The sequence below is a fragment of the Athene cunicularia genome, assembly GCF_003259725.1.
Source record: "Athene cunicularia isolate RWA chromosome 1 unlocalized genomic scaffold, athCun1 chr1_part1, whole genome shotgun sequence".
NCBI lineage: Eukaryota > Metazoa > Chordata > Aves > Strigiformes > Strigidae > Athene > Athene cunicularia.
In genome coordinates this window covers 66,308,017-66,320,700 of record NW_020799091.1, presented here as the reverse complement: position 1 = coordinate 66,320,700, position 12,684 = coordinate 66,308,017, and the positions used below count along the sequence as shown (strand labels likewise).

Genomic DNA, 12,684 nt, shown 5'->3' with positions numbered 1-12,684 from the left:
TTTGTAATGCTAGAGTTTGCAGCTCTCCTGGAAAAAAAAAGCAACACAATGTATTCCACACTTAAGAGTTCTTAATTTAAGAACAGATTAAAAAAAATGTTTGTAATTTTTGTTTAACAATTCTTTACTAAATAACCCATTTTAAACCTCTTACACAGGTATTTTAGAAAGGAATGCAAAAGGACAATATTTAAGATGTTAGAACTTTGTCAGGATAGCCAATGGACAAACATCTGTAACTCACAATTACTGACTCATAGTATTAAATTAACATTACTCCTTTGAAAGAAATAATCAGGCTACAAGAAGAAAATCTAATCCCACAGATTTCTACCTGATAATTAACTCTACAATTAGATCACATTTAATGAATATATATTTTTGTTAGAAGCATGAAATTTTGGATGACTAAAGTTTTCCTATTGTAGTCTGCATGAATCTTATCAGGAAAGCATTTACAATGAAAGTTTCAACAGTTAATGTGCTCGCTAGATATTTTGTTTAAAAAAAAAACCCCACTAAAGTGACTGTGTCCACAGCAGTGGTTGTTTTAGAATTACTGATGTAAAAACCTGTTCTTTTTAATACCTTCAAAGTCCTGTAGAATGTGACCTTCTTTAAAAGGCAGGGTTTGCTTTTGCTGCTGGTCCAGCATGCTGTGCACTGTAATGAACTCATCATCGAGAGCAACCACATAAGGAAAGCACAAAGCTGCTCCAATCACGTTCTCTGACCAGTGCACAGGTGCACGCTGTGAAATGCCATCTACAGTTGCAAACATGCCTACAAAAAGGGAAAAACAAAGCCTGAGGCTCATGCTAGTAGAAAACTGTTGTTTTCTCAATGTGAAGCATGGGTACCAAGGCACAGAAATAAAGCCTGGGAAAAACAGATGCGGTATCAGGTGACATGACAATAACACATCACACCTTCCTGGACCTCAAAGGCCTGTTGGTTAGTTCAGTTCAAAAATTATTTTTCTTTCCCCACTTTCGCTTTCGCAGACAAAACCAAAAACTGAAGAGAGAGGCATACTGAAAGAAACAAGAAAGAATTATTCAAGTTTAATAAGTTTCCAATTTTTAAGTAAGAATGATGACACGTAGTTTGAATTCATTTCAAAACACTAGTATTTAGTGAGACTCAGCATTCAAACAATACCACCTTAGCAGGAGGCTGCAGGCCCACACTGCCTGACTTATCTGGGAATACAGGCAAGTCTGTTCCTTGTAGTGTCAAATGCCTAAAGATCATTTTAGTAGACAATCAATTTACTTATACTTCTTTACTTTTGCTACAGCAAAATTTTCACAGAACAAGGACCCAAGTGACTTGGAACAAGTCACTTCCTGTGAGGCATCTGTGTTTTCAATCATTTGAAAAAAATGCAGAGGCTGTGTATAAAGCATATTTTCCCAAAAGCCAAGACTTTTTAGAATTCCAGTGATATCTCCTATGCTGTCTTCAAAATAATCATATCAAATCTTCAGTTAGTTTGTGTTTTTCTTTGCCACTATCTTTCCTCCTGCCTATTCTGTCCTCCTTCCTTTTCGTAGCTTAATAAAAGTTTGACTTGCTTTTGTATCACATGCCACTGGTTCTCTGTTTATGCTACTTAGTATTCCCCAGTTCTTCCAAGACACTAATTGAAGAAAACCTCCAAAGTTTTCAGACCTAGTTCAGTAACCCCTTGCCACTTGAGCCATACTGAAGCACTATGTAAACCTCTGTTCTAAATATGAATGCATACCCCTTAAAACCAGTATTCTCATGCCATTATAAAGACGTGCCCATGAAAATTGTTCTTCAGCAGGAATGAGCTGCTTGACAGCTGGCAGAGTAAGTCTGAGCTCTAAAGGACAGAGGAGATTAAAAGATTATGTTATTCAATTTATAAAATCTCTTCCAAACAGAAGATAATGAGGTAAGGGTAGCTGGGTAGGAGGACCATAATGGAATAAAAAAAAAAAAAAAAAAAAAAGGCAGCTGTAGTTCAGTATAATGAACAGCTTTTCAATCAGAGCGCCTCAGAGAAAACACCTTTTTTTTGGCCCTAATATATAATTCCAGATCTCCTCTATAGTTCTTGATATTCTTACAGATCAGATGTGGAATTTCATGCCAGGCAGACTGCACTATCCATTTCTAAGGTTTCCAGCGTGACTCTCTGCTATAATCCCATTTCAAAGAAGTGCAATAAAACTTGAGTTAAATACATACTAAGCAGTAGTAAACTCAGGGTGAATTATATTTTAAATATTCTCATAATTTTCTATTTCTCTGACATTCTCAAAAAAATATTATACAAACCTGATTTTAAAAAACTTTTTTTTTTTTTTTTAATGACAGAGGTCTTTTTTTAGGTGATTATAAAACAATCCTTTATGGAAGTGAAAGGGTATGCAGAGCAATGCACAGTACTTTTCCAAGCCAATGTCTCTCTACATCCCTCTGCCCTCAATAGCTAGAGCTTCTGTGGTAGAATAACACATTCTGCCTTCATCCAGCTCTCACTTAAGGATAACAATAAACACAACAATTACAATCTGAAACTATGGCCTTTTTATAGTACAGGGATGAATTTGATGAAACTGAGATGAAGCCAGTAATCAGTTTTGTATTAAAAAATGAATATACTATCCAAAGGTTACAAGAGCTACCTAAACACAGCTACACTGTTTTCAGCACCAAGAAATCTAGAAATTTATACAATCATAGAATCATTTAAGTCAGAAGAGGTTTCTGAAGGACATCCAGTCCAGTCACACCCCCGCCCTTAAAGCAGAACCAACTTAGATCAGGTTACTCAGGATTTTATAGACTAGACCGCAGATTTAGTTTGTTTTAAAACAAAAAGTTTCTTAGTACAAATATCTGTAAAATATTGAAAAAAAACACCTTCTTTATTTTTACTTGCTTAAAAAGCAATATGAAAACTTCCGGTTACATAAAAGTTGACAGCATGAGGAACACTACAAGTGGATGAAAACAAGAAGGGACCATGCTGGTTACTGCTGACTACACTGCTTTATCCAGTGTCATCAGCTTAAAAAAAGGCACTATATAACCTTCTATGAATCATTCTGCTCAGTACCTGTGTGCTTGTTAGAACTTAAAAGGCTCAGTTCTCCATCTACTCAGTCACTATACAAATATTCAGACCTCGCACCACTGAGAAGAGTTTATTCTGGAAAAGCAAAAGGAATCAACTAAAATTAGGTATTTAAAATTTGTATTTTTTTACTTATTGAAGTAATCGAACAGTTGAAGTGGGAAGGGATCTCTGGAGACTTCCTAGTCCAACCTCCCTGCTCAAAGCAGGGTCAACTGGTACAGGTTGCTCAAGATCTCACACAGTCAGGTTTTGAGTATCTCCCAAGAACAGAGACTCCACATCTGCTCCAAGAGCCATTTCCTGGTTTGACCACCAGCACAATGAGGATTAATTTTTTTTCTGGTTATGTTTACACAGAACATTTCAATTTGTAATGACTGCCTCTCACCCTTTTACTGGATACAATACCACTGAGCAGTCTGGCTCTGTCTTCTTTACCCCCCATGCATGTTCATAAGATCTCTGCAAGCCTTTTCTTCTTCAGACTGAACAGCCCCAGCTTTCTCAGCCTCTCTGTGAGATGCTCCAATCAGTCATCTTTCTGGTCCTTCAGTGCATTTACTCCAGTATGTGCATGTAATTCCAGGGAACTCAGAACTGGATGCAGCACTCCATATGTGGTCTCACTAGGACTGAGAAGAATTGCCTCTCTTAACCTGTTGGCAGCACTTTTTCTAACGCAACTCCGTTGGGACTTCTTTGCTACAAGGGTACATTGTTAGCTCATGGTCACTTTGTCCCAAGTTCCTTCCTGAGATGCTGCTTTCCAGCTGGTTGGCCTCCAGCCTATGCTGGTGCATGGGGTTGTCCCTCCCTAGGTGCAGAACTTGACATTTCCCTTTGCTGAACTTCATGAGGTTGCTGTCAGCCCATTTCTACAGCCTGACAAAGTCCCTCTGAAAGGCAACACAACCTCTTAGTGTATCAGCCACATCATCTACTTTTTTACCATCTGCAAACTTGATGAAGGTGCACTCTGACCCACCATTCATGTTGTTAATGAAGATGTTAGTATTGACCTCACTATCAGACCCCTGGGGCACATGACTAGTGACTGGCATCGAGTTTGTCCAGACTTTGACTCTAGACAAAGCTTTAAGACAGGCTTTTAATCTACCTCACTGTTTCTCTAGTGCATTCTTCCACTGTTTATCTATAAGGATGTTACGGTAGATAGCATTAAAAGCCTTCCTGAAGATCACATCATCACTGCTCTCCTCTCACCCACCAATCTAGGCATCTGATCATAAAAGCTTATCAGGCTGGTCAGGCAATTTCCCTTCTGTAAATCATGCTGATTACTCCAAAACACATTCTTGTCCTTCAGATATTTGGAAACAGCTTCCAGGATGATTTTCTCCATTGCCTTTCTGGGCACTGAAGTAAGGCTGGCCTGCCTGTAGTTCTCTGTATCCTTTCTCTCTCTCTTACACGAGAGGAGTGAAGACTTTTGTTTCCCTCTAGTCCTGAGGAACATTCCCCAATCATTGTGACCTTTCAAAGATAACAAAGAGTGGCCTTGCAATGACTTCAATCACCATACTCAAGCATTCATGGGTGCACACCATCAGGTCCCAGTTTACGTGTTCCATAATCTGATCCTTCTCTATTGTGGGTAGGTTTTTGTTGCTCTAGATTTTCCCACTGGTCCTATGGGCTTAAGATTCCTGAAGATAGGTCATACCAGTAACAACCAAAGTAAAGAATGCATTAAGTACCTCAAGCCTTTTCTATGCCTTTTGGCACCAGATCCCCCACCCCATTCAGTAGTGGGCATCCACTTCCCTTGGCCTTCCTTTGCTGCTGATATGCTTGTAATAGCTCTTTTTTTTTTTCCCCTTCATGGTGCTCACCATATTCAATGCCAGAAGGACTCTGCCCCCCAACCCCATCCCACATGCTTGGATAGCGTCTCTGTATTCCTCCCAGGCCACCTGTCCCTGCTTTCACCTCATTTACTTTCTTTTTATATTGGGAGTTTAGTCAAAAGCTGCTTGTTCATTAATGCAGGCCTCATGACATCTCTGCTTGTTTTCCTGTTCATTAGGACAGACCATTCTTGAATTTGGAGGAGGTAGTCGTTCTCTCCAGGACAATATCCTGTGGGATTCTTTTAAGCAGGTCCCTGAACACTCCAGTCTGCTGTTTTGAAGTCCAGGCTTGTGGTCTTTTTGCATTGTTCCCTCCTCTCAAGATCCTGAACTTCACCATCTCATGGGCACTAGCAAGGAGTCTCCCCTGACCTTCACAACCCTAGCCAGGTTCAACAGAGCACATTCCCTCATCAGCTCCTCCATCACCATCAATGCACTACAGGAATCTCCTGGACTGCTTGTGCCCTGCTGTGTTGCCCCATTAGCAGGTAGTGCAGTGGTTCAAATGCCCCCTAAGAACCAGGACCTGCAAATGTAGGTTTCTTCCTGTTATGTGAAAAAGGCCTTACCTACATCTTCTTCCTGATGAGGTGGGTCTGTAGCAGACACCACAACGTCACCCGTGTTAGTCTGCCCTCTAACCCTAATCCATAAACTCTCAGCTGCTTCCTCCTTTGTCCTAAGGCATACTACTACATGTTAACAGATAGTAGTGCTGATTTCCCAGGACAAGTTAAGAGTTTTCACCATCATTTTGTTTTATACAGACATCTTTGTGTGCATATGCCTGAAGCAGGGCCTCTTCAGCCATGTTTGTTGATTACGAAGTCTCTTACCTACACCATCCTGCACTCTTTGCCAACTCAGCCTACAACCATCATTCCCAGTTTAAATCCTCCTCACCAGTTTGGTCAGCCTGTTGGCAAAATTACTTTTGCCTCACTTGGTCTGATGGATCCCATCTCTTCCTTAAATAGGGATCCATAGTCATAAAAGCCAAATCCCTCATCACCACAAACTGACAATCAGCTGATGACCTGCACAATCCACCCACTCCTCCTCAAGCTGTTCTTCCTCACCAGCAGTACTGATGAGAAAAATCTGTCTCCAATACAAGGGAGTCTCCCACTACTATTAGTTGCTAATTCCTCCTGGTGCTACTGCATTGTACAGTCTGAGACAATTTGCTGGACATAGCTTCCTGCTTCTCATGTGTTACTGTTGAGCACTGAGCATATTCTACAGACACAGATCTGCAGACAGAGAAGGAGAATTCTTTGTTTTATGAGAAGCCATAAGCTTCCAGCCTTTACTATCCCAGAACAAGCAGAGACTCAGCCTGCCCTTCCCTCAGTACAGTTGGGGGTTCAGGCTCATGCCTGAGTCCTGGAGAAGATTTGACTTTTTGTCATCTCTGGTGCTGTGCACTCCGCTGACCTCCTCCTGCATCTCCTTTACTTGGCAACAGAAATCCTCAACCAAGCACCTATCTCCTGCAGGCAAGGACAAAACTTCCCGCTCCCACAGTCTCAGCAAGGGGCACCAGGCACTCCCTTCAGCTCAAGACCTGAAGAGCTGCACCCTCCCTTGGGAGCTCAGTCTGAGCTGAGGCCTCTGATGTTTGGGGACAGTTGCTCCACCTATGCCAATATGCAATAACTGCTTGGTGAAACTTTCAGAAACTTAAAGCCTCTGTGTAGCAGGGAATCTCATTAGAAACATTGCAACAAGAGCTTCAAGAAATGAAAAACTGAAGTATAGTTTCATCCACAATCAGAAAGAATTGATTTTCAATTCTGAATGAACCAATTACTGGACAAAATGAAGATGCATTAAATAAAAAAAGATGAAGTTTCTCCTCCCTTTGAAAGAATGAGCTATATACTAACTGTGAGCCACATTACCAAATGGCTAAGTCTATGGATCAACTGCGAAGAATTCTAACAATCAGTTTTAAATGCAGAGTCCAAGTAAGGAAAAAGGTGACATACCCAAGAAACTCAAGAGATGTTTTACTTTCTGATTACTGCTTTAAGCAGTTGTTTTCTGCCATTCTAAATTCCAGTCTTAACTCAAAAGCAAATTAATTTAAATAAATGTCACTTCAAACACTATGAAGTCAAATAATGCAGAATACATCCACCTCAGTAAAAGAGGCTGAATTTAGCATAGATGCTTTACCAAGTGCCAAATGAACATGTCTTAACCAATAAGATGTATGAAAGCAAACCAAAATGAGAATTGAAGATTTACATCAAGCCTTTTCAAGTCCATTCATCTTATAGCAGAGGCCTACCTTGAATGCCAAGATACACAATGTTTATAGCTTATAAAGGTGCTCAACCATTTTCACAACTTCAAAGAGACAAATGTTAAAGACACTAAGAATTTTACCAAGAAGAACAGCAATATAGATAATACTAGTCAAAACGACGGTGATAAGGGAATAGAGAACAGATGATTAAAAAAACTCCACAAGCTGAATTAGGTAAGGAAAAACTATACAATCCACGACAAACAGTCTTTATATGGTTTCTGAGCTAATACAAGATAGAATTTGACTGTATTATGTGGAAAAGGGAAGTTTATAGCATGTTTAGAGCTGCAAAAGTGCACTTGCTTCATGCCTGATATTCTAATCTCAGGACAATCTACTTAACACAAGGATGTTGGATTTTATAATAGTATAGTAATATATAGTAAACATCTAATTGTACTGCTCTTTCAGGACACCAGATAGAAGCAAAATTCAGACTAAATAGAATTCTGCTTTCTGACTAAATACAATTATGCTATGGCATATCTATTAGTATATCTAATTCTTAAATCAAAAAAAGAAATGAACTGCTTGAACAGAATCTTGCTTGCCACTCCTAGAAAGATAAATAAAAATTAAAGTAAGAATGGGATCCCTTAGAAACACGTCTAAAGGGAATACTTTCAGTAAGTATTTAAACATTTAAACATTAAAACAACTAACAGTTTTAATAGGAAGTGGTCAATCAAGATAACCAAGATAACTTCGTTAAGTCCTGTGTCTGAAAAGCAAGTTCATCCTGGAACACCTTTAATTTGCATAAATTGTTATTCTAATGAGTCTCTGCTTCTTTCAAGAAAAAACTGGTGAGCTGATGTACATCTCAAGTTCTGCTCACAAGACAAAACTTCAATATAAACCACCGATTGCACTCTTGCTTTTCTTTGGAATTTATATTAATAAATCAAATCCCACACAGATCCCTGAATTAAGGGCCTAAATAGTTATGATCTTTCTGTCATGCTATTCCTAATGTGTCATGGAAAATACATGAACTGCATCTCCTAAATGGAAAGTCATATGGCAAACAGCATGAAACCATTCTGCCTGTGGTCTGTCAGCTCTGGGATATTGCAGGTTTTCCAAAAAAAGCTCAAGATTACTGACCGCATAGCATATTGTTGATTTAGACAGATTACAGCAGCAGTAGTCCTTACAATCATCTGTCTGTTATGACAAGAGCATTATTTCATGTGATCTAACTTTGGTTTTGCAATACTTAAACTAATCTTCTGTAATATGGAGCTGAAAAATACGACTGAAAAAATTAAGCAAAAGGGAGCATAAAAACTGGGTAGTATCTGACATCATCTACTGATAGGACAGTTTACTTCTACAGGAGTTAGGATACAGTTTACTTCCACTAACATTTCTTAGTAACACTGTAGGACAACATACATATTTGCAAATCTGTTACAAGCTATAAAACGGACTTCATATGAACTTCTCTGAAGAGCAACTGAGGAAAAAATTAACCCATCTACACTAATTCAACAATTTTATGGCAATTTTACAGCAACATGGGGTTCCTTAAACCCTGTCTGACTAGTCACTACAAAGAGGCTATCAGCCTCTGATGTTTCACTTGGTACCAACCAATGTTTCTACTCTGGGCTGCAAGATACTACTGCTGCAGAATGAAGCTTTCTACAGACAGGACTAAAATATAAATAATCAGATTTTTGGGCACTAAAAAAAGTGCAGGAGAGTTATAGTAATACTTAGTACCAAAAATTTACCATTTACCTTTTTACGTCAACATTCCAGTACAGTCCTGTGAAGAAAATTATTATTATCATGCGCAACACTTAACTAGTTAAGCTTTACTTCCCAAATTGAGAGAAATTAAAACAGAGAAGTTAAAAAAATTGCAAAAAAAATAACAATCCTTGGTCTCACCTAGGCCTCCGGGGCCAGCCAACAGAAACTCTTGTCTGCCTATCCTTTTCACAATTGGCCGTTTTTCATCACTGCAATAAGGAAACAGATCCTGGGAGGCGCCAGTATTATAGTTCAAAATTATATATTGTGTAGTAAGTGCAAGACATAAGTAATAACCATCTACAGCCACAGCACAAGGTTGCTCTGGAGTAAACACTTCTTTAACTATCTGGACTCTGTCTTCAAACACCATGAACATTTGAATGGTCCGCCGCTTGACTGAGATAATGCAGACTTCGACACAGAAAGGATCCCCACTCACAGGGTTTTCATTTAATGCGAATGTCACAGCTCCTTTGATTCTAGCACCAGTGGGGACAGGTTCCAAGTTCATCATGTTAACTAGTGTTATCGTGTTGTCACAAAGCACAAGAAGCCTAGTGAGGGCAGAGGCTGCTTTCAACTCACTCACAGGCTTCTTCAAGCCCAGGTACTTATGCAGTTGCTTGGTGGCAGCAAAAGTTATTTTTCCAGCTGTTGATATCTTTTCATCCAAGAGAAAGTGATAGATAAAGCAGTCATTGGTTCCAATATAGAGGTTCTTTCCACAACACTCAATGCATTCAATGTTGATGTAATTTTTGTCTCCCATTAACATCTCCCGCTCAACAGCAGAAACGAGCTTGAAAGCTTTAACACTCATTGTGTCTTCTGGGTGATCTGATTAAAGAGAAAAAAACCCACTGTTTACCTCCACACACATAGTCAAATATCAGAGGTAGAAATTTATCATTCACCAATAAAAAAAAATCTTCAGTGTTGCATTTCTAATAGTCTATACCCTATTTCCAACCTGATTACACAAGCCATAATGAGCACATCAAGAACCACGGAAATAAAATCGTATGCTTCCAAGTCTATTCTGAAATGATTCACAACAGTGCCCAGCTATTCTGAAGTGATGCTTTCTCTGCAAGTAACTGGCATATTATTGGCTCTCCCAGACACTTTGGCCCTACAAGTGGTTCCTGCCAGAACTTATATACAAGCTTTGGCTCTCAGATTTGTAGAGAAGCCACAAGCTATTTAGTGCTACACGTTAACAACTCATGCTGCTTTATACTCAAATTTAGGCCTATTAGTACATAACTTCTTAATAATTACCATAGGCATATTCTATTTGAACACATATTTTACAATCCTTGCTCTCCAGTAATCAGAAATACACAACTTCCAAGCTACTTAAATTATAATTTACCCAAGGTATCATTCCAACTCATAATAAAAGTTGTTGGCTTGTGTGTTGTGCTTTTTTTTATTATCTGCAGAGTGTCTGTTTTATTCAGTGCTATTTACACATTCTCTGTATCAGACTACATGCACCAGCAATTATAAAGCACATACACACAGCAAATTCGGAATCGTGGTCTGTAATGCATTCATTAAACCGAAGACGCAATATCACAGAAATTAAAAGAGTTTCTGTTCTCTATCACAACCATTCCAAAAGTCTGTCTTTAAGGACTAAGCACCACTTCTAATATTCATTCTACAAACTATACCTACCCTTTTGCAATCAAGCACTGTCAAGGGACAGATGCAATTTGTGAAGCAATTAATAGTGTTTTAAAAACCATATAATTTTACTGTACTCTAGACTTGTGTTATTTTTATAAGAAACTGTCAGACATCTGTGTTCAACACTCCAAAGAAAAGCAAATGAGAAATTGCTGCCCTTGTTTAATCACCTTTTAATTTGTCATGACTTGTCTGCAACAACCACTTAGCCAACAAAGACACAACACTGAACATCTTGAAAGAATTTATGAAATAACATATACAATTACTACTTGTAGACCATATGCACAATGAAGATACAAAACATCAAATGAAATTTTTGTGGACCAACAGAGACCAACATCAACAAAATGCTCTTGTGAACAATCCTGAACTTAAATGTAAATCAGAAAGAATTTTGTTTCAAATTATTACATCTAAAAAACCCCTTCGCTTTTGCGAGAGAACACTGAAAATCATAGCAAAATTTTCTAAAACTGAGTGAGGAAAGGTAAGGTACACAACGCAGAAGTAACCACTAAATAAAATCAGATCAAACTAAGAATACAGCCAGAAACAAACCCTTTTACCAAGAGATGGCAGTGATCTTTTATGCCAAGAACTTCCTGTTTTCATTCAGAAGTTAAAGATTTTAGTTTGGGCTTTCATGACATTTTCAAATTGCAACCTCACCTGGGATATAAATTAGTGTTCCAACTACCAACAAGAAAACCCAAACCCAGGAAGTGCTAGAGAAACAGCTTAGGGTAAAATGATAATGCCAGTCTCTGGCAACATAGCTATGTTATCCTTCAATGTTATCAAAAGAAACACCGCTTATTAAGTTAAAGAGGGCTGTCCAAAGGTTGACTGCCAAAAAATCCAGCCATTTTTAAGAGCCTTTGTGTGTGGCCTGAAGTGATAAACTATTGTCTGGAGAGGTCAGGCAGGGAACTTAACACTCCTGTAGCCCAAGGTAAAAACGTTAATGTACACCATTGGGAGAGCTACAGAACTTTGCTCTTGACATGTGTCAAAAACCTTCAAAACCCTCCAAAACCCGTACTAAATTAAAGTAGATATAAAGTAAAATCATAAAAGAACTCAAAATAGATATACCATCCCTGAGTAGAAAGAATAAAAAAATAACATAGTACTACATAAGCCTGGTAGCAAAGAAATTTAAACATCCGTGCTAAAAAAAAAAAAAAGCTGTGAAAAAAGCTTGTAAGAACAACCAATGGAAACACACATAATCTGCATGTGATTTCTTTTTACATTTGTTTTGTTTTCATTTTCAAGAGCTTAGAGACCTACACGTACTGCAAAGGAACAGGTTCTACAGAACATGCTGTTCCTTTCAAGTGCAAGAGGTCACCCCAGAGTCACAAATGGAAGTCAGTACACTATTTTTAAGACGTTCAGAACTCCGGAAAACAAGAAAATGGGGATGTCCGCTGTCAAAAAGTAATCAATAGGCAAGCAAATTATCAGCCTACTAAATTTTATTTTCCTAAATGCACTGATAATAATCCCGCATGTACTAATTTCCGGTAAGAAGTGGAAAGTAGCTCTCCCCCACTTCTAGTAAGTAACACCTCGCTTTGCACTTACATTTTGTCCCCTGCTGCCCTGCCAGCCAGCACCCTTCCTACCTTACCTCCGCGCTGCCCTCTCACGTACATTTACTCCTACGCCCCGTGCAATTAAATGCTCACAAGCCCTAACTGACCTTTACATGCAGTTCCAGACACTGGAGGTGCTGGCCCACACCAGCGCCGGGGGTGGCCGCGGCAGCCGCCGGGAATCCGCCTCACCCTGGGCACGCCCGCACGGCGAAGCACCCGTCCCGCCCCGGCCAGCGGCAGAAGCGGCGCCGTTCGCTTCGCCCTCGTCCCCCCGTCACACGCCCGCAGCCCAACCGGGCGGCGCAAACAAGG

The 12,684-nt window shown here is 39.3% G+C and overlaps 1 protein-coding gene across 2 annotated transcripts in view; it reads right to left on the bottom strand.

Annotated features, from left to right (window-relative positions):
• The window catches only part of TGFBRAP1 (transforming growth factor beta receptor associated protein 1), a 35,875-nt gene extending 23,291 nt beyond the window's left edge, over positions 1 to 12,584 (bottom strand). The window contains exons 1-3 of one of the 2 annotated variants that reach the window (XM_026850090.1): positions 12,477 to 12,584; positions 9,206 to 9,907; positions 589 to 783 (exon numbers count right to left, since the gene is read on the bottom strand). In XM_026850090.1, coding sequence (XP_026705891.1) covers positions 589 to 783; positions 9,206 to 9,890 — 880 coding nt within the window. In that variant the 5' untranslated portion in view covers positions 9,891 to 9,907; positions 12,477 to 12,584. Of the gene's footprint in view, positions 1 to 588; positions 784 to 9,205; positions 9,908 to 10,445; positions 10,490 to 12,476 lie in introns of those variants that run through there. The other variant, XM_026850081.1, reaches the window with a different exon arrangement.
• Between the last annotated feature and the right edge of the window lie 100 nt (positions 12,585 to 12,684).